Source organism: Anarhichas minor, unplaced genomic scaffold (genome assembly GCF_050575085.1).
Source record: "Anarhichas minor isolate MPS153535 unplaced genomic scaffold, ASM5057508v1 ptg000051l, whole genome shotgun sequence".
In the NCBI taxonomy this organism is placed as follows: domain Eukaryota; kingdom Metazoa; phylum Chordata; class Actinopteri; order Perciformes; family Anarhichadidae; genus Anarhichas; species Anarhichas minor.
This window is the reverse complement of record NW_027466497.1, coordinates 157,294-179,368: the sequence shown is the minus strand read 5'-3', so window position 1 is coordinate 179,368 and position 22,075 is coordinate 157,294. Positions and strand designations below refer to the sequence as shown.

The 22,075-nt window shown below is 42.2% G+C and overlaps 1 protein-coding gene across 1 annotated transcript in view; it reads left to right on the top strand.

The window, feature by feature from the left end:
• kcnh8 (potassium voltage-gated channel, subfamily H (eag-related), member 8) overlaps positions 1–22,075 on the top strand; it is a 42,152-nt gene that overhangs the window by 6,948 nt on the left and 13,129 nt on the right. The window contains exons 2-9 of the mRNA XM_076075341.1: positions 6,203–6,436; positions 9,115–9,246; positions 11,786–11,913; positions 13,748–13,985; positions 14,113–14,270; positions 17,042–17,246; positions 19,489–19,698; positions 21,269–21,468. Of these exons, the coding sequence (XP_075931456.1) occupies positions 6,203–6,436; positions 9,115–9,246; positions 11,786–11,913; positions 13,748–13,985; positions 14,113–14,270; positions 17,042–17,246; positions 19,489–19,698; positions 21,269–21,468 (1,505 nt within the window). The remainder of the gene's footprint in view (positions 1–6,202; positions 6,437–9,114; positions 9,247–11,785; positions 11,914–13,747; positions 13,986–14,112; positions 14,271–17,041; positions 17,247–19,488; positions 19,699–21,268; positions 21,469–22,075) is intronic.

Here is a 22,075-nt window from a genome sequence, read left to right as displayed (position 1 = left end):
GATGATTTTTCTGAGCGTTTCTCTGAGGCATCAACCACTTACGTTGAGTGGCATGAACACTATATTCACAACACTATAGTGTGCAAAAACAGGGAGGCTCTGAAGTCTGAACCAAGATGGCAAACGTTATTACTCCTTTCAACCTTGACAGAGGCAGTGTGTACCAGATCCATTCATTCCATTCTTACCTTTCACAATAAAAGCCCTAGACATGTACATTGTGTAACTGTTTACCAAGAGGGGACTCAAATATATTCAGAGCATTTCACTAAAATAAAACTAAATGAAATAGCTTACAGTAGCTCAGGTTATTCAACAATTTACCTCAGACAGAGTACCAGATGCTGCTCCGAACAAGTGCTGTACTTGTGATGTCGGAACACACATTTTAGCCAATCAATAGTAGGCTACATGTGGATATATTTTTCTCAACAAGTGATATGTATTTTGAGAGCAGGAAACAGCCCTCTTGCTGGTGTTTTGATGGTATAATTACACTTGAAATTATCTTTTATTAGTAGCTCGCACAAACCACTCGTTCACCAACAATTACACAGCACTTCTGTTGACTTTTATTGCATAAAAAAGGCTCAGAAACCATCTCTCTTCTCCCTTCCTCTCTCTTTCTTTGTCTCAGTCTTTCCTTCTCCGCTCCCCCTCTTGTGTCCCTGTGGGGTTTCTCCAGCAGCTGTCATGCAATAGTGTGAGCATGAGGGGAGGTGATCTTTGGGCTTCTACACCGGAGCAATTAGCCAAAAGAAATTCAGAATTGGGAGACAGATACAGGAGAGAAATGGGAGGTGACGAAGAGGTTGAGAAAAAAGATCCAGAGGAGATAAAAAGACACAAAAGAAAGAGACAAAGGGGAGGTGGTAGAGTGGTAGACGGTGAGATGAAATATGAAATATTCAGACTTCTCATTTAGCGGAGTTTCGAGTGCAGAGGAAAAGGTAGTCAAAGTACACAGATGATGCTCTTGTAGAGGCGATGGGGAAAAAGGTGAACATGTGCAAAGAGTGAAGGAAATAAATGGATCGGGGAAAAGAGGGATAGTCTGGTGGAATTTCAAGGGTAGAGAGGAGATAAAGAGTAACTAGGTGGAGAGATCCAAAGCGCTAGGAGGGACATAAAGAACAGCTGGGAGGGAAGGAAAGAGGAGCGAAGGACAGAGAGAGTGATTGAGAGAAAAGAGGAATATAGGGAGGGAAGGAAAGAAGGGAGCAAAAGTAGGAATATTAGAGGGCTGGGGGAGGTAAGAAGGGGGGTGTCATGCTGGTGTATTAATAAAGGAGGAAGGGAAGGAGCCAGGGAAAGTAGGGCGGAGAAAAAAAGTTAGAGAAAAGGAAGGATGAGGAAATTTGGTGGAAAGGACAAAGTGAAAAAAAAGATAGTATAAAAGTTATGAAAATGTTAACCTGGTTCCTTGTCAACCAAAGAGTCAAGTGTCAACCTACCGCAGTGTGGCTGAGAAAAAAAGACAACACTAATGCCAAAATCTCTCAAGTGAAATAACCATAATAAAGTTATATGATCATATAAGACCCCATCACTCATAAAATAAGCTGGTATAGTTTTTTAGGGCCTTTAAAATTCGCAATGAACATTCAGATCATCTTTAAAATTCTTGTTTTTCTTGATTATTTTACATTTTTTGTTGTTGTTTTCAGAAGCAAGAGAGGGGCGCTTAGGAGAACTCAACGCTGAACAAGACATTTTTAGGCGATCTAAAAATGTTACAATTAAGTTTCATCAACTGAAAACACACTGTGAAAGCTTGTAAACCGAAAACACGGACAACTCCCAGACCAAACAACACCTGTGGTTGCGACCTGTCAATCACAAGGTAGCCACGCCCTAAAGCATAACCTGCTTTATCGTCTATTTGACTCTAAATGGGACCAAAATGAACATCATACTGCATTGAACAAGACTACTACTAAGACACTAGCGAGTGAGTCCATAAACTCATGTTTACAATGTTTACTGAGGTAGTAAATCAAGTGAGAAGTAGAGTCATTTTCTCATAGACTTCTATACAATCAGACTTCTTTTTGCAACCAGAGAAGTCGCCCCCTAATTCTTTTTAATTTTTTTTAGAAAGAATCCAATTTGAAGGCACTTCCGCATTGGCTTCACTTTTCAGAACCGGAAATTGACGCCTGGTGTCCTTGTGTGTCCATTTATATACAGTCCCCGTATATTTGATAACCTGCATCACAAAACAAGATATAAGACAGATACACCTTGCCTCTCCTCCACACAATGAATTAAGTACCCTCAAACAATGCACAGCACATCTGTAAATGATATCCAACCAGAGTAATCCACCCTCAAACACAGTTGTGTATTTGGCTGTAAACATGCGTTTTCCGTCAACACCATCCTCTCGTGCTCTAGGGAGCTGCCACCAGTCCTGTCGGTTTCTCTCCTGCTTACCACGAGCCTGAGGGGCCCTAAAGTCTGACAGCCGGTCCCAATGCCGAGACCCGCTCTGACCATCTGTCTGGGCCATGCAGACAGTGGAACTGCTGACATGACATTCTCGTTGTGTTTTTCGGTTTTCTTAAACGGGTATCACTGTCAATGCGTTTTGTCCATCCGTGTCGATTCCAAACACATTGTTAAAACATAACTCCAGTTTATTACAACTTGATTTTCCTAGTTTTGTCATCATTCCTGTTGGTGATTTTAAAACCGCACTGATAGTAAATTGCTGAAACAAGAGCGAACCAAGCAACGTCCACGCTAAAAAAAAGAATGGGACACGAATGAGTAGTGAGACAATCAGACCTCCAGCGTAGCCAAATTATTCAGAAGAGAAAATGGATTATATACTATTAAATAATTACCCAAACTGTCTATTGGAAACATCTATCCCAGCTGCACAGTTTCCCTGTGCAGTGAGGGATTATCACCAACATTAAATCATAATAAATTGTTCTAAATTGGAAATATATTTTAAAGAATGGGTCTGGTGATAATCTATATTTTTTGTTCATATCAACTAATCTCAGGAAAAGACATTTATCCATATAAGAATATTCAAAGCCTGATATTATTTTTCTGAGCCACTATTGTTGTCCAAAAACTATATAAAAATTGTTAATAAGCCACGCCCCGTGAATGTACCTTCATTTCACTGAACGTTGGCACATGTAGTTTATTTTGAGTCAAACCCACATCCTCCATCCTGCTGCCAGACATACTCACTAGAGCACCGAATGGAAACAGAAAAAATTCACTATTTATTCACTACTAGTTTTTCAGCTGCATTATGAAAGTATTCAGCAGTTTTAAGTAACTAAAGGATATATTTATGAGCCATTTTTAAGGATGCACGCCTTCAGAAACAATCAGACTTGGGGCTGAGAGCCACAGACAGGTTAGCAAAGTCAGACGGACTGATGCATTGTTGGTTTTGGTTCTTTCATGACATTTGTTTACACTGTAGACAAAAATGGCGAGCCTAAAACCCCAGTTAGCCAAACTCGCAATGATGCTATGATCCTCGTTCTGAGCAAATACTTTGCTGAGTGTAAGTAACAGAAATGATGAAGATAATACCCAAGCATAAATAAAACAGAATCATCATTTATTCGTAATTGTGTAATCCCTGGGTATTTTCTCCGGTCCCACCTTCCTGAAAGTGAGTGCCAGCAGGCGACAGAAGCAGTTGTTGATCGCTGAATGGGATTTTCCTCTTGAGGGACGCATACAAGGGTTTCGTTCTCCGCTGTTGTATTCCCGGTTCAAATCTAAGGTGGTTTCCTTCAACAAAGCCTGACATATAACATAAAACAATCAAGCATTGGGGGAGGTGGAAAAAAGGAATTATTGATGCAGAAAATTGATTTTTGTTATGAAATGTAATGGAAACAAGTCGCTTCGCAAAATGTCTCAAGCAATGATTATAAACAAGCTCACGTCACTTTGTGTTTTTCTATGTGTGGCTCAATTATCTACTGTGATTATACTAATGTCTCCAAATGTATTGGGTGTAATTTGTAAATGCTGCATATACCTTTAAATATATGCGTGTGTGTGTGTGTGTGTGTGTGCTAGTTTGAGCGTCCACACACAAATACACGCGCCTACATCCATGCACATTATAGAATCTGCCAAACCATGATGATCCACTGTCTTGTATAATGGGCATTGTACTGTAAACATTAGCTGTCTGTCAACACAGCTCAGCATCGTTCTGCCGCGCTTCATTGGCACTGTGGGTGTTTGTTTGTGTGGGTGTGTGGGTGGGTGTGTTTGTGTGCCATTATAGATGGATTCAGGTATAAACAGCTGGTCCACTTCAACCGCGTATTTAGAGCTAGACACTAACAGTCTAATTAATTGTGATCGACTTCAGCACTAATGCGATTTTGTTTTCACTGTCAGCACTCCAGCACCTTCCCCACTGAGTCTCCACTCGTGCTTTATTATCTCACTATTTTCTTCACCCACCTTTCTCCTTAACACCCAACCGTCTCTACACAACTCTCACTAAAAGTGTTATTAACTCAAGGTCAGTTTCTTGACTGGAGGGAATGAGTTTCAAGAGTAGGATTGTATTGCTCTTCAGCTTGCAGATAAATCTGTCATTTATTGAGTTAAATGGCCTTCATGTTGCAGCCCACACGGGCCTTCGTCAACCTGAGCTGAGGATCTCATCAGTCTGTGTATCGGTGTGTTAAAAAGTCACATTTTAGCCCCAATGGCTATTGAGAGCAATTCAGTGAAAGAGCAGAGCTACTACTTAAATTGACCGGTTGAATTTGCTTCCATTATGATGATCTGAAGTTTAAAAAGTGTGTGGTGGGAGCTGAGAGGCCAGTGGTCTGTTGGCGGTACAACATAATAGATTAGATGGCAAAAGTTAAGCTGAAAACTGAAGTCATCTGAAAAAAAAGCATTAAAGCTGCTCTGATCAATCACGATGCATAAGTGTCTCCATTACTGACCAACCCACAGTGAATTACCACCCATCTCTGCTTTTCCCCTCAGCGTTTCAGCATCTTTCAGCTCACTGTTTTTAGGTTTACTGCTTGCAAATTGACTGTTTGGTTCACTCTCATCAACTTCCCTTTAAGTCATATTGTGGCAGGCAGCTGTTTTCAGCAAAAAGCTCTGATAAACCCACTGTAGCCTCCTGCTGAGCACTGACAAAAACAGACAAATTAAAGAGTGTTTAGCATTTAGTAAAAGAGACATATTTTTCTCTGTTGGTGGAAAACAAAAACAGAGCTAAACTAGAGACCATCAATGTCCCCCTATTTCCAGAGCGCTTTCTCGGACCACATCCATCTTCGAAATCGGCCTTCATTTTGATCTCAACTACACACCTGTAAAGTTTCGTGACTGCATCTTGAACGGTTGTGACGCTATCGCGGTGACAAAATCTGTCCACAGACAGACAGACATACAGTATAAACACCTGGCAAAGTAAGTTGCTTCTGTGGTAGTTCCAGCTACAGTCGGTGTCTCCAGGATCACATTTTGGCTGGTAAAGAGAGTGAGCATTTGACTTACATTTGTCGACCAGAAACACAACTCTGCTGGATGTCTGCTGGATGTGAAAATATGCAATCATTAGCTAAATATATTCAGCTGAGATGATGCCAATGCTGTGTTTACAGCTTGTTGTGCTGCTCCCAAGTGGCCTAAACAAAAGTATAGCCGTTTTCACGCTTAGTCAATTGAAGTTTAAAAACACAACCTCTCTTGGTAATGTCAATTACTACCAGTGTTAATTAATCCTATTAATACGTTGCGTTGGCAGATGTTTGTAGCGCTAAGGGTCTGTGGTTGTCTAGCGGTTATTATTGGGACCTCCAGGGATCAAAAGGAGCAAAATAATGAATCGTATAAAATCATAGATTGGTCTGTGGGGAGTTTTTCTACTTTTCCTTTTTACCTAAAGTCAGAAAAACATATTAGATGTTATCTTTTTATGCCACTGGATTCAGTGTGAAGACATGTTAAACAGTGCATTTCCTTTCTTTTAAGAGAAACTGGGAATCGAGCCAAACTCGCTCATTATTCCTTTAAAATGAGGGACACAATAGACATCCATGAGCTTTTCTGTTCAAGCAGGAAAGATAAAATGACATCACCGTACTTCCAGTCCCCCACAACCTAAAGACTGATGTAATTACCTCAGCACCGTGTTGTCCTCTCAACTCGCCTCTTCTTCCTTTTCCTCCTGCAGACAGCAACTTCATCCTGGCTAACGCACAGGTGTTGAAGGGCTTTCCCATCGTCTACTGCTCCGATGGCTTCTGCGAGCTTACGGGCTTCTCCCGGGCCGAGGTCATGCAGAAGAGCTGTGCCTGTAAGTTCCTGTACGGGCCAGAGAGCAGCGAAAGCATCATCCTCAGCATCGACGACTCCCTGGAGGAGCGAAAGGAATTTAAAGATGAGATCATGTTCTACAAAAAGACAGGTAAGCAGTGGAAACACAGTGTTGCTTTTAGTTGCTGGTTCAATTGTCGTCGTCGTCGTTTTGCTGCTCTCTGGTGCTCATATCTAATCACTTCCTAGTCTTCCTATACCATTTACCAATTAAGTGTTGGAACCGAGACAAGTAGACAGGCACAGAAAGCCATTAGAGTGCACACAGACGGAGCGGGTACCATGCTGGACTTTGCCGGTGTATTTCCATAAATGGATGGCAGTTCTCTGTGGCTATTTCTGGGGAAGCCACATTTAAATTGGCTGAGATGGACCCATGGATAGACGAAGCAATGGCTGGATTAATGAGTGCATAACTTTTTTATTGGCTCATTCTCATTAAAAGGCGATTAAACGAAGCAATCAGTCACATAAGTCCTCCAGTTATCATTTAACGTTGACACACATTAAACTTTCATAGCCGTCAGCTCGTGACTCCTCAACCCGTGTCTCCTTTGATTACACTGGGCCCAGTAGCTCGCCGTGGTGTGGTGTGGTTTGATGTGTGCCTCGCTGATTAGCCAGCTGGCCATTGAACAAAATGAAGCCGAAAATAATGAGCACATCTCGGCATCAGTGGACACATGCTCGCTGTGATGTGGGATGGTGCCATGTGCCCTTGCATGATTATTTGAGTTTTCTTCACATTTATGCTTCATGTTATTGCAGTTTTGTACTGTTTGTTGCATCTGCTCTGTCATAAATCAAGAGAAACCAGTTATTTGTAATACAGTATCAACACTGCAAGCTTTCTCATTTCTGCAGAGATACAACTATAAGCATTGAGATTGAAAGTTCATTCCTGATGTTGGAAATATGTTGATGAAATACTTTCACATTCAAGCTTTTGATCACTTTTAACGAAAGTTAACGAAATACTTTTCAATCTCAGCTTTTGAGCCGACACGGACAAGAAGTATTTAAAGTGCTCAGATAAATAGGAATTTGAACATTTGCAATTAAATTGATTAAATACATTTCAGACACAGTAGTGTTTGCGGTTGCGCATCTCATTTGTGATCAAAGAAATATGACGCTTTAAGGTTTTTTTTCGTAGATGACTCAGTGCAGTTTGCATCATAGACAAAGCTCTGCTAATACCAGCACAGACGTGACCGTCTACACCACTCCGTCTCATGCTTTGTTGTCTTTTCTGCCCCCCCCCAACAGATCTCCATTTCCCTTCTGTTCTTTTTACCATTTCTAAATACAGTAATACTGTTTGTCTGTCTGTTTGTCTGCCTGTCTGTCTCCCAATGCTTATTTTTATTTTTCTCTGTTCCTGCCTCTTTATGTCTCATTCCGCTCTTTCCTTCTGTCACAGCGGAGTCCTGAAAGTAAATGTAGCTTACGCGGTTTGTCCTCAGTTTGTCAGCCTGAGCAATCAGGAATGCTCTTTCTCTCGCTGCATGCTTGATAGTGCTGCCTCGTCTCGCAGGCGTGCAGACATTCTCACACACACACACACACGCTGTGATTGAGTCATCACCAGGCAAGGAAGTGAGTGGGAGTGATGGGAGGGAACTCCGTGGGAATTCCCTTGCAATCAGCAATTTACTTCCAGTCTCTGAATAGAAAAGAATGAAAGGTAGACCATGACCGCTGCTTTGAGGATATCCATCTTACATAACAAGTATTTGAGGGTTAAGGTAAACGGTGACCAGATGACAAAAATATTAGCTGACCTTCGAATAAAGAATTCCTTAAATAAACAAACTATCAAAGAGGAAACACGAAAAATACCCCACATCTGATCAAACTACCAGCATGATGCCGATTAAACTGAATTTCAACCCCCGAGACGAAATGAAGGAGACCAGAAGTCAGACCACGTTGTTACCCAAATTGAAAAGGTGTATCATTTATAATATGGTGGCCCATTTAGAACATATACAAGAAGTCGACTTAGTCGCCGTGACGACATTGGCTGGTGGACACTGTTTTGAAGCCTCATGGTCTGCATTTTGGCCGTCGCCATCTTGGCTTTTTGCAACCAGAAACGATACGAGAGGTTGGAGCTAATTACAAGCGAACGCTGAATAAGACATTTAAGGCGACCAAAAATCTTACAATTAACTCGATGTAAACCAGGTTAAAGAGAGCTCCAACGTGCTTAGAGATGTTAAAATGCTCCGTAGAGCAGAAGGGAACTGCAGAGCTTGGTGTTAGTTATCAGTGGGTTGGTCACTACAAGCGAACCCCGTTTACATTTAAACATCGTCATTTAATCTACTGTTAATATAAAACATTGATTTTAGCAGCTTTATGTATTAAAGACTAACTGAATGATGAACAAAATGATAATACATAATCAGTTTCCTTTCATATCTTTCTGATGAATCAAACTAAAACAAAGTGACACATTAATGACCACAAGCACACGGACGCTGGTGCAGAAACACACATGCTGACCTGCAGTTCCTCTGAACAGCAATCCATTGAGCAGGAGACGGGACCTCAGAGATGGGCTGATCTTTTTCTGCGCCTGGGGAACAGCGACTCGGTCCATTTAAAGATCTGCTTCTCTGTAGGGACCTCCGACTGTACAGAGGGTTACTAAAACGTCTGGGGATCAAAACTGTTCTGCTCCACACACACATGGTTAATCTACTCCGAGGGCAATCAGAGACGGTGTATAAAAATGTTAATAAGTGTCTTTCTCTTTTTCAGCTGTGCTGTTCTGGTGCCTGCTGGACATTGTGCCAATTAAGAATGAGAAGGGAGACGTGGTGCTCTTTCTGGCTTCATTTAAGGACATCACTGACACTAAAGTCAAAGCCATCCACGAGGACAAGAAGGAAGGTCAGTATGAGTATGCATGTCTTGTGGAAGATGGGTTGTTATTGTTGTTGAATGGATTCTAATGGTTCCACTCACTATACGAAGCTCTCAAATGTGTACTCTTTCTTTTTAGTATGTGGATTTTAGTTATTGAGGCCACTGCTAAGTGCTACAAGTGCGTACCATTTTTTATCCATCAGACCAAATTGCTAGCGTAGTGCCGGCTATTTTGGACAAAAACAATCCTAAGTGTCCATACAAAGTCTGTTGCAACAGTGTTTGCAACCGGGTTTTGTGAGACTGTGGTGGGTAGACCCATGGGGAAAAGAAATGAAAAGGCTAGATCTATATGATGAATACATTAAAGCATCAATAATCATAATACAGTGATACAGGCTTACCGTACATATATGTGATAAGGGCCATTTTAATTAGTATACTCTTACTTTTGGCATTTTAAGTATATTTTGATGCTAATACCTTTTGTACTTTAACTTAAGAAATGTTCTGAAAAAAAAATACATCGTGTCTCCTGAAATGTTCTTTATTTAACTAGGAGCACAATTTCCCCCTAACATTGACCAAAGTGCTCGGAGTGCCTCAACATAACATAAAACATAAAAAAACATGAACATACTTGAGCTGCTATGTGTGGATGTTGTATTGAAAAAGCAGATATTGTAAGAAAACATGAAATAGTGAATATTTCCCATAATGTTCCGGAGTAATATTTTGTGACATGATGTTTAAAAAGTTATTCAGGTTGCATTAAATGTCTTTCAAAATGTAGCTGCAGTTGGAACGTATACAAACATAATTATTATGAGACAGGGTTGCTTAAAATGCACAGCCGGATGAGCCAAAATCGCTAGATTACAGTATAAAGACACACCTTTGTATTGTATCCTTCCTTCCAGGATTTTAATCATTTTCATCATTGTTAATACAAAGCAAAGTTGCAAATTCTGCCCTCAAAATCGATTTCCTCAAAAGGTTTAGCTTAAGGGCAACACCTAAGCTCAAGCCAAAAGCCTCCTACAAAGCAAAAGTCAAGGTCAATGTGTGCGCATGTGTGGGTGCGTCTGTGGAGTCAGCAAACCTGACTTTACTCATCTGCCTCCCCTTGATTTGCCTAATTACTCTCATTACTGTAAATAAAGGAGAACAGGAAGCAGAAAGTTATTTTCGCCCCCATAATGAATAGAAAAGGGAAGAGGCTGATGCAGCATGCCTTTAGACAGAGAATATGGGTTTGAGTCGGACAAGCTAGGAAATGAAAATATGCTTTAAAATCTCACAAAACATTTACATTTCATGCCTTGGCTTGTATAACGCCAAAGTTACAAAGTGCGTAGAGAAGAATTACTATATGAATGATGAACGGACAGATATAAACTCACTAAAGGTGTTTAGAAAGAGAAACATGAAGAACCTGGAGGTAAACAGACACTATGGCATCAGTGGGGCGTTTCCATCTGTACTGGGGAAGCCTTTCAAGGACGGACAGACACCTCGGATGCGACCCAGTTATAGTGTGGACAGTGTGTGCATAAGGGAGAAACCCAGTCTCCTCTCTTTTCACCCCGTCTCCTCTCCTCACCTTCTCTTCCTTTCCTCACCCGCTCACTCCCTCTCCATCACCTCTGTTTCTCCTCTACAGCTACTTTTACACTACATTCCCACCTCCTCTGTTTGCCCTGCACGCCTGCATAACCCCCTCCCCACCTACACCCCCCTCCTCTACCCCTACAAGAAGGGCTATAGAAGTGTAGGGAAATTCATTAGTTCTAAAAAATAAGCACGTCTCTGTCTCTGTGCTCCTGCCGTGCCGCGTCCCCCAAGGCCGCACCGCGTTATGGATGGGCCCTGTCTGGGGTCCGCGCACACACTTTCCAAAAGGACACTCAAACACAGTTATCACTTCTTTTCTCCAGCTTTGTTATTGCCGTTATCCCCCTCAAGCCAATCTGGCCTCAGTCCTTTCCTGTGGGTTCAGAATGGGGCCCAGAACCCAGCAGCAATAAAGTGCCTTATCCCATTACCCATCTGCTCAGTTTGAACACTTCACTCCTACACCATCCACTTTTTTTATCTACAACAATACACTTGGAAGAAATACACGCGCAAGCCCACAAGCAAGCGCACACACACACACAAAGCCACCCGAGTGGCAATCAACCACAGAGAATCTACCACAATACACTTAAGTGCCTCTCTGCCCCAGTAGCGACTTATCAAAGCTGAAAATTACACTGTTTAGCTGGAGATCGTGTTTTTACACAATAACCAATATTTATGGCTGAATAATGTAAATCACAACAGGTAACAGATGTTCTTTGACATTTACGAAAAGAAAATTCACTCAGGAATTGTTCAATTTGCTGAGAAATGACACATTCGTCCTGTTTCATATTCATGTTTTCTCATTCACGGCAGGATATTGTGTATTTCATCCACCATAATGACTGATTCAGTCATCAGGAGTTAACATTGGGGGGTAAAGTATTGTCGTAGGGGGGGGGATGTGCACTAACGTTTGTGTATTCGTGTGTGTTTACAGAGCGACGGCGCGGCAGGGTGAAAACAGGTTCTCACTTCAGCTCGGCTCGTCTGCGGAGTAGTACGTTGCTCTACCACATCTCTGGTCACCTCCACAGCAGAGAGAAGAGCAAGATCAAACTCAACAAGGTATCATCGGTCTCTTCAAACAACAGGGCAAGACTTAACAGGGTGAAAGATCACTCAAGCGTGGTCGTGGGTGGACTGTAACATAGGAAATGAGAAGCTCAATGCTGCTATTTGAAGCACAATGGACACAATCAAAGGACTAAAGGGCAAAACTTGAGAAATATTGTGTCTGCAGGTGGAGACGGTCTCTTAAGTCGCACTGACTGATGCTCTTCATCACAATTACATTAAATGAGCAAGAACAGCAATTGTTTGTAGCATCAATTTAAGCAAACCAAACCAAAGATCTTTGCGACCAGAAGAAAAAAAGAGATTCATTAAGATACAGTCCAAATGTCTGAAACAAAAGTCATGATTTAAGACATTATAGGTCCAGCTAGCATTACTGTGATGTCTCTGGCTCTCACTCACCTTAGGTGAAATGCATCCTTTCTCATGTTTGGAGCCAGAAGTTTAAATGATTATTGGCCACTTGGGGGCGGCACAACAAGCTTTAAACACAACATATTATCATATTGTAAATTAGTATGACAAACGTGTTTTACCTATTGTTGCTGGAAGAAGACACAAAGCAACTTTAGCAGTGATTCAGAGTCCTGACAAATGAGAAAAGTCTTTCGACCACTACAAAAGCGTTGCCACCTGCCCACCAGGATCTAAACTAATGCACATTCACTCACACTCACACACACACCAATGGCACAGCCTTCAGGAGCAATTTGGGGTTAAAGGACACTTCGACATTCGGTGTGAAGGAGCCGGGGATCAAACCATCGAGGTTGTGATTAGAGGACGACCCGCTCTTCGTCCAGCTCATGAATTTATATTCGCTCTCCTTTAGCCCTGTTTTGGTGTTCACCTACTGCTGAGGCAATCACCTGGCTGTTAAGCTGCCTAATGCTCCATTACAGCGTGTTCACTCGTTAGTCGCTAACTATGTCAGCCGGTTGATGCTAAGCAGGTAGCATAAGGTACTTAACCTTTTCACTCAAAACAGCTGCTTTCTGCAGCTAGAGACAAGGCTGACGAGAGCCGAGAGTGTGTTTAAAAAAGTAAAGTCCCAGACAAATAGCATGAGCTTAAATAGCTTGTAGTTCGTTCTTTTTTGTGATTGAGGTGCTTAATTTTATATTTAGTAATTTATTCAACTAATATTGTTGAATATCAGTTAGTTAATAGCTACATTGCAGTTAAACATCATTTGAATCCATGTCTTTGAACTGCAATTAAACACAACTCAACCACAAGTTTAACCAGCTAATTTTAAAAAAGCAGTTAGCCGTTCTTAATTATGTTATGAATGTAGCCCGTGGAATTAGATGCAACACTTATTATTATTATTATAGATTCAGGTTCTTGGATTCAAATAAAAAACAAAACGCCCAAAACTTCAGGACGGGAATCCCAGAAGTGCCTAAATCAAACCATATCGTCAGTTAACGTTTCATACGTATTTGTACTGGAATACATCACAAGAAATGTGTGTTTTTTTACCTTCTACTTCCACAGAACCGTCCACAGTGAGACTGTGACGGCCTCTTAATTACGATCTGCTTTACTTTTATCTGGATTTAAATAATATTTCACTCAGAAGAAAACGAGAAAGAACACTTTGAGAAGTATGCTATGTGGAAAACTACATATATATAGAATAGATTTACCACCTGGTTACATAAAGAAAGCTGGTTTTATGTTTTTGTATATTTCTTGTCTACTGGCCTTATCTTGGTTTATACTTGGGTGGCTCCACGATGGGGTGGGACCACCAAAACAAAGTAAGTGGAGGTAACTTTTTGCTACTTTATCTACTGTGTTCTTATCCTGTCCTGTTCAGAATGTGTTTGGGGATCCGCCTGCTCTGCCAGAGTACAAGGTAGCAGATGCCAAGAAATCGAAATTCATCTTACTCCACTACAGCACGTTCAAAGCTGGTTGGGATTGGCTGATTCTACTCGCCACCTTCTACGTGGCTGTGACGGTGCCCTACAATGTGTGCTTCATCGGCGATGATGACGACCTGACCCGCAGCACAACTGTCAGTGACATCGCAGTGGAGATACTGTTCATCATAGGTCAGTTTCACAATTGGAGACCTGAGAATCATAAACTAGCTCAATCTAATTTAAGTGCAAGTATAGAGGAATAACAACCAGAATGTACAATAACCAAACCCCCACCCCCATTTGTCTTTCCTGCCAGACATTGTTTGTAATTTTCGCACCAGTTATGTCAGCAAATCGGGCCAGGTGATCTTTGAAGCTAGGCAGATCTGCATCCATTACCTGACCACATGGTTCGTCATCGACCTGGTGGCCGCGTTGCCCTTTGACCTGCTCTACGCCTTCAAAGTCAGCGTGGTGAGTAACAATTGGCTTGGTGCTTAACCCCCAATGTTTAGAACATAATCAGTCGGCTACTGTACATTCACGTTATAAAGTGCAACACCTCCAGCACATTTGACATTTCATGAGAATAGATTGCATGGACTGTTTCCAGCGCTGCTCGAGCGCCTCTTTGATTCTGCGTATTGATTTCACAAACTGTACAAGGGCTGAGAAAACAATCAAACCTGTATCGTTAAAACCTTTTTTTCTTCTCTGGTTGACTACATGGGCCCCTTAAGAGTACTTGAATGTTGGAAGAAACGGAGATCTGGAGCAATTAGGTAGACGTTCTTGTCTTGTCTGTGGTTGAATGATATCACCCACTGCACAGTCAGGGGGCTTTGATGGGTTGCTTATGGAAGTTTTTGCTTTCCAGCCTCTAATGTAGGAAAGTAGAGGCTGTTTCCACTCACTCAATCACTGTAATGCAGGCACCTTCGCTCCAGGCGAAGGTGCCTGCATTACATTACATTAGCGACTGGGCCACAAGTTCCCCTGCCGCCGCCAGGCAGAGCGCCAGTGGCCAGCAGTTGCTGAGCGTTCTGCGTGATGTCCTCTCTCAGGACGGAGCATTTAGACTGATGTCCCCTTGGAGGACAGAAGCCATCTTTCACGAAAATAAGCCAAGGGGCCTCGGCGCTGTCCCTCCCTGGTGTTTTGTTTTTGTCGTATCTCTGTCATCTTTGCTTTTTTCCACATATTTCCTTTTTCATATTTTCCTATTTCCCAGATAATCCCCTCACCTGACCGTCAGGTTTCTTCCTTTTTTTTGTGTGAGCAGCCGCACATTTTGAAGTGTCTCACAAAAAAATAGTGAAAGGACCATTTGAATGAAATCATCCCTTTGACAATAAATAAATAAAAAAGTAAATATTTGATATTTGTAATCAAATTAATATTTAATTAATATGTATCTGCTTGTTTTCTGTTGAGGTAGTTTACAGGTGCTAAAGTAGTATTTTAAGGAACAACGTTGCTATTAAACAAAACTAAATAGGATGGAAATGCAGGAAGTGTCATGGTTGAGGTTGTCCTGCTCCCGAATTTCTGCAAGGTAGAGCTTCAATTGGAGAACAGTGTTATGAATGCCTATTGGCCCAATGCTACTGCATCAATAAATTAAATTAAAATAAACATGGTCACATTACTCTGATTGGCTTGTAGCGAGGCGGCAGTGGCAGAAATAATGAGTAATTCTGTTAAGTCTTGTGCATTCAAATTAAAAAGCAGAGGCAAAGTATGTCAATCAAGTAGCGAAATGTAAAGTTCACACCTGATGAGAAGATGAAATGCAAATGTGAGTGGCAGGGGTGAGATAGAAGTGGGAGGGGGAAAAAGTTGAAGGAGAAAGTAGCAGGCGGCGTATGTATTGCTGGGTGGATTGCTTACTGCTCGTGCTGTTGGAGGAGAATGGAACGTGGCGCAGCCTGCTCTCTCCATAGGTGTTGATAGATGGTGGAGAGGAGATGGAGCTTCTCCCCAGGGCTCAGCAGGAGGCTTCATTACGAGCTGCACCCTCGAGCTGCACCAGTTCTCTATTTCTCACAGACAGCCAGAGTGTGGAAAAACCCACCACAAAACATACTGGAAACACAGACACAACCTCTGATCAGGACTGTTCTCACATCTCCTCCTCTTAGCTTTGTTTAAACGCGCTGATTGTGTAATTCTCTCTCTCACACACACATTTCCTCTCTCCTCTTTTGCCATTCTTACTTTGTTGCCCATGTCTAACTTCCCTGTCTAGTTATTATAGTTATTACATTATATATTCCTTTTCCGTAGAATATCCGCCCCACTTTTTCAGTCTCCACCTGTCCCCAGTCACCACCCCTACACACACACACACACACTACACAAATACACACGCGACATACATCCGTGTGAGTATATATGTGTATCTCCGATGGGAATACACGATGGCAAGCCCCAAATGATAGACTGTCAGTGGAGATTGCCTGAGGAGCAGGTGCACAATAGATGACCTTCACGTCACATCTACAGTGGGAAAGGAGTAAAAGGGAACATTGTGTGCGTAAGTCAGTCGAGGGAAGTTGTTTGAGTGAGCAAAGACAGAAGATGAAGGAGGCACGAGTAGAGAAATACTGTACGGTGATGGTGAGCATTGGAGATAAACAATTTTTTTTAAACCACACCTTTGAGCAATGCCTGATTGCTCTAATTGGTCGTTTTATAATCAAGGACTCCTGCATCAGAAAATCTTCATAAAGATCATAATGTTGATGTATTTGCAAGCATTTGGCGAGGTCTAATTATAGAATATGAGAGAATATGAGCAGCCACTAATGTTGGAGAGGACATGAAGCATGGTTAAGAGCTTTTCACCACTTCAGGCAGTGTTATTAGCGTGTGTGTGTGCTGGTTTATCACTCTTCCCCTGAGATTAACTGTCTGTAAAACGGGGAGACGATCGGCGCCTGCTCCTCACTTTCACAGTTTCTGTTTTGCTCTCTTCATATCTGCGTGTCTCGCTGACTTTGCCCTCAGCAGAACACCTTCAAATCTCAAGAAATGAAAAGGGAGTTATGTAGTTGTGATACTGAATCACTGCTTTGCAAGGAATACTAACCATGTTGCCCTCAGGAGCTATAGTTGTGGAGAGGGAGGTGAAGACAATGCTTTGTTTTAGTGGCACCTTCAATGTACGCCTCACAAATGATACCCGTGTATATGATAACATCCTTAGAATAAATTCACCCTGGGTCCTTGTTCTTTATCACCAGGTGTCAGTGGTCCACCTGTTAAAAACAGTCCGTCTGCTCCGTTTGCTGCGGCTGCTCCAGAAGATGGACCGCTACTCGCAGCACAGCACAGTGGTCCTGACGCTGCTGATGTCCATGTTCGCCCTGCTGGCCCACTGGATGGCCTGCATCTGGTACATTATCGGCAAGATGGAGATAGAGGCCAACGCCTACAACTGGGATATCGGTGAGTGAAGGAAAAATAATCCCCAGAAGTAAAAAAAAACACCTCCAAGTTCAGTTGTTTATGTTTGAAAACTAACTAAACTAAACCGTGTCTAGTCTGCAGGAAATTAAAAGAAGAAGAAGAAATCAAAACAATACAGACCGGCTCTAATTCTTAGCGTTTTCCAGGCAAACCAAATCGCCCAAGATGTTTTACGCACTCCATGGGCTTTACAAAAATGTTGCACGTAGCGAGAAAGCCATCTTACACAATTTGATACGCACGTATGAGTACGTACTTCTGCTTACGCAAAGGACGTCAGTTCAACGTGACACTGGACACGTTCACATACAGACTGCGAAAAGGATGTGGCCATACGTGGTTAAGACCACCTCCGAATGTGGTCTGAGTCATCGGATCTCAATGTGTCCGCAATGCGTCTGGGGTTCATTCGCATTTGCGATTGAATCACCTAAGACGCATGTTAATAAATTCCTCAGACCCGCAGCAAGATTGGCAGTTTCTTAAAGTGATCTTAAATGGGCACTCAAAGCATGACATGCATACGGTTGTGCTCTTGATACACATGTATTTGTCTGTGGTTTTGTTTTACTTTATGCGTGCAGTAATGAAGCCAGATAATGTGGTTTCCTTTCATCTCCATTGTTCTATCCGAGGGATCTGTCATCCAGCGAACGCGCTCTGTATTGAATTTTATGAGCAATAATCTATGGAATAAATGACTCATGGCTTGAGGCTCAGAATAAAGGCTTTAAAGAGGAAATGTTTTTTATTGATCTTCTGGCATCAATAAAAGAATGCCAATTTGTTTTACATTTGTTAGCACATAAATCTCGCATGTATTCCATGTAAGAGAGACCCTTCCTTTTTCTACTCCTTGCATTTTTGTGTGTTCCAATTAAATTTCTGCTTCATGTACTTCATGTGTTGGGCTCGTTGACACGTCAATACTCTGGTGAAGTTTCATAGCTCATTATTCCCAAAACAACAATGGTTCTGAAAAGCTATCAAAGCTTAAAACCTGCAGTTCTATTTTTTTTTTTTATCAAGGTAGATGTTTATGTACATGTTTCTGTTTCTGAAGATACACTGTAGTAATACGATAAGCCTCGTAGCAATCGACTTGACCCCAAATATTGTATTGAGAGGTCCCTGCTAATAACTATGTTGTTGAATCATCATGCCTCATCAGGTTGATTGGGTGTTTGTCTTGGTTCCTCAATATTTCAGCTAACTGCTAAATTAAGATTTCCTCATCGATTTTATTGATTCCTTAAGTCTGTTGTAAAATCCGTATTGGATGGAAAATATAACAGCAACAATTACATCAGCTGTGTGTGTGTGTGTGTGCGTGCTTCCATGCAGGTGCTTGTGTGTGTTGTAAAATTGACTGAGCGTAATTCCCCCTCAGCATCCAGGTCCCTCGTATAATGAGGCACCCTGAGATCTCTGGTCAGTATCAATGAGCTGCGCTGCTTGCAATTACCTCGCCCCAGTGTCTTCATAACTGTTTCCGGGTCAGCATTGACTGGGTCATGAGAACAATGCCGATTTTTCTCCACCAATTACTGCATTTCTGTGTCATAAAATAACAGGTCAGTGCATGAGGCAGGATTAATGTGTTGTATCCTAATTATGCATTTCTGATGCTGAACTGAGCGTTGAAGTCAGGCAGCTATGAGGGAATTCCATCCAATTACCATTCGTCAGTGTCTGCAGGAGACTCTCCTGGGATCAGCTGCTTGTCCGCACACCGCGCTGACCAGGGATCAGTTTTGGTTCCCAAGCATCTGATCTGCTTCCACTGTGAAGTGCGTCGTTCTAGATGTAGCACGGAGGAAAGCACTGCTCACCACAACTTCCTGGAAACAATGCTGTTAGCTTTGTCTGCATCTGTAGGCTTCACTGCACTGCGCTTTGAGATGAACACTGCAGCTCATTGTAAAAAAAAAAACTAACTACATTGTGCACTTGTAGTGATAGCATGGAGACCTTCAGGAATGCTAGAAGATTGGAAACTTTGCAAGATGGAAGGTTTTGTAATAAGGCACCTTTTGATTCTTTAAAATTACTATAGATTCTGCTCAGAACAGATACGTTGTCCTTATATTCTCGCAAGTTTGCCTCTTAATGACCATACCCTTGTGATCATGTTACTGTAAAACACAATGAGAGTGCATTAGATACCAGCTATAACCATCCATCTCTCCTTCTATCCTTCACTATCCCCATTTAAATACAGGATGGCTCCATGAGCTGGGGAAGCGCCTGGAGTCGCCGTACTATGCCATAGGAGCCGTGAACGGGACCGGCAGCGGCCCCGCCATCCGCAGCGTCTACATCGCCTCCCTCTACTTCACCCTCAGCAGTCTGACCAGTGTGGGCTTCGGCAACGTGTCGGCCAACACTGACATCGAAAAGATCTTCTCTATTTGCGTCATGCTCATAGGAGGTACACAGAATGCACACATCGGCATTCACGTGCATGTTGTGTTTTCTATAAATCAAATTTGTTTTTTAAGGTCACATTACTTTTGGGTCCACAGTGATTTTACAGCATATACAATCATACCGTGTAATTATATCTACATCTACATGCTAATCCATGATGTCTTGGTTTAACGATTCAATAGTAATATGGACACAATCCGATTCCAATAAGACATGTAGACAAGTATTAAACAGACCTTTGCAAGATGGTCGGATCCAGCTAAAACTGGATCGTTACTCTAAGTTTAGATTTTGGGGATAAATAGAGGTTGCCGTGGCGGGGGTTTTCCCTGTGGATGCTCCCCACACTGGTTCGGCTAAAAAGTTAAATGTCTCTGGCTGCCTGGGGGCAGTAGAAGTCACAGATGCCGACCACACACACACACACACACACACACACACACACACACACACACACACACACACACACACACACACACACACACACACACACACACACACACACACACACACACACACACACACACATCCCGTCCCTGTGTGTTCACGCAAAATGAAAACCAACACAAAACACCAGCAGAGGATAGGTCAAACCCAATGGGTTTGTAGAAGGAATTTAGTAACTGTATGCCTAAAGAGTATCAATGGCACATGTCAGAAAAAGGAGTTAGTGACACCACAGTGACACTCGACATGTAGTCTGTGTTCAGATGTGTGCAATGTACCTGCGACGCAGCTGGAAACTGAATGAGATTAGGAGAATACATTGTCTAAAGGCGTCTAAAAGGCAGGTATCTGTCATACCAATTAAATCAGCTCCGCTCAGTCCCAACACTGATGTTCCCATCTGGGAGGTTGCAAGACATGAATGTAAATACAATTTTCAGCTGGTTGACTGGTGTGTCTGTTTATTTCCCAAACATGGACAAGTCTGCTGTCAGCAGATCGGCGCATTTTATAAATAAAGAGAAAACTGTGGTGTCGGACAAATTGCTGGCAAATGCAGGAAGGACAGCAGGCAGAAAATCGCCGACTGTGTGAATACGTAACTTAACAGATCTTTAATATCACTGCTTCATATAGAGCACGATAGATCTGATCATAATTACATGTGTGTATTCTGTTAAGTTGATATGTTGCTTGGATGCATTCTTATTCCTTCAGCTGCACTCTGGCGGTGTGACTTGTGAGCAAGTAAAAAAGTAAATATAAAAAGACAATTCAAAGCAGTAAGAAGGTTTACTTCCATACTTTATAATCTCCCACAGCGTACATTACAGTAACCGGAGCAAAGTAACGCTTGCATCCAGTTTGTTTCTGTAAGACACGACTACAACATGTCCCACTGCAACGCATATTCATTTTTCATCTCCGTACCGAGCTTTGATTGGTCAGTAGGCGGTGCTTTTATACGAGTTATCTCCAACATAACCTGCTCCGGAGCAGGTTCCATGTAGCCATGCTAATCTATCCAGGTGAGAAGTGAACCTCCGTCGTGGAACTGAAAATGATCTCTCCCCTGTCTAACTCTCCCTTCATCCATTTCCTGTCCTCTCCTTCTACACCTGCAGCACTGATGCATGCATTGGTCTTTGGTAATGTGACAGCCATTATCCAGAGGATGTACTCACGGTGGTCCCAGTACCACACCAGAACCAAAGACCTCAAGGACTTCATACGTGTCCATCACCTGCCGCAGAGCGTCAAGCAGCGAATGTTGGAGTATTTTCAGACCACCTGGTCGGTCAACAACGGCATCGACTGTAATGAGGTACCACACGCACACATATACACACTTACATTAGTATAAATCCTCACCCTCCTTTTTCTGTTAACTCCTGTTTTTGCCAGCATACAGGGATCAATAATTCATCTGAAAGATCACATACTTCTCAATCCTCATCATCCACATTCAAACCCATCATACAAGTGATAATATGATCAATACTACATGATCCTCATCAATGTAAGAGCATCAATGTTTCCCTCAGCACTGACTGACAAGGAGGGGACAGAAGACAAGAACAGAAAACGGTCTTACATGGTCATTTGTGGATGACAGGATATTTTGTAACCTGGGGGTTGAAATCCTTGAAGAGGTTTATATCTAGGTTGCTTGTAGTTGAAGTCACACTCAGTTTGAGTGCGACGTACGATGAATGTATGGAAATTGGAGATGTGTGGGGATCTAGGTGACATGATTCCAGGACCATGCATGTCAATACACATGAAACTGGGACAACAGGACATGGCACTGAACAACATAAACAACATTATGGCATGAGGACAGCTCAGAGAATAGACGAACAGAAAAGGAGGGGGAACAACACCATTTCTTGACAAACCGAGGGAAAAGGAGGCAACCAGTTAGTAGTCTA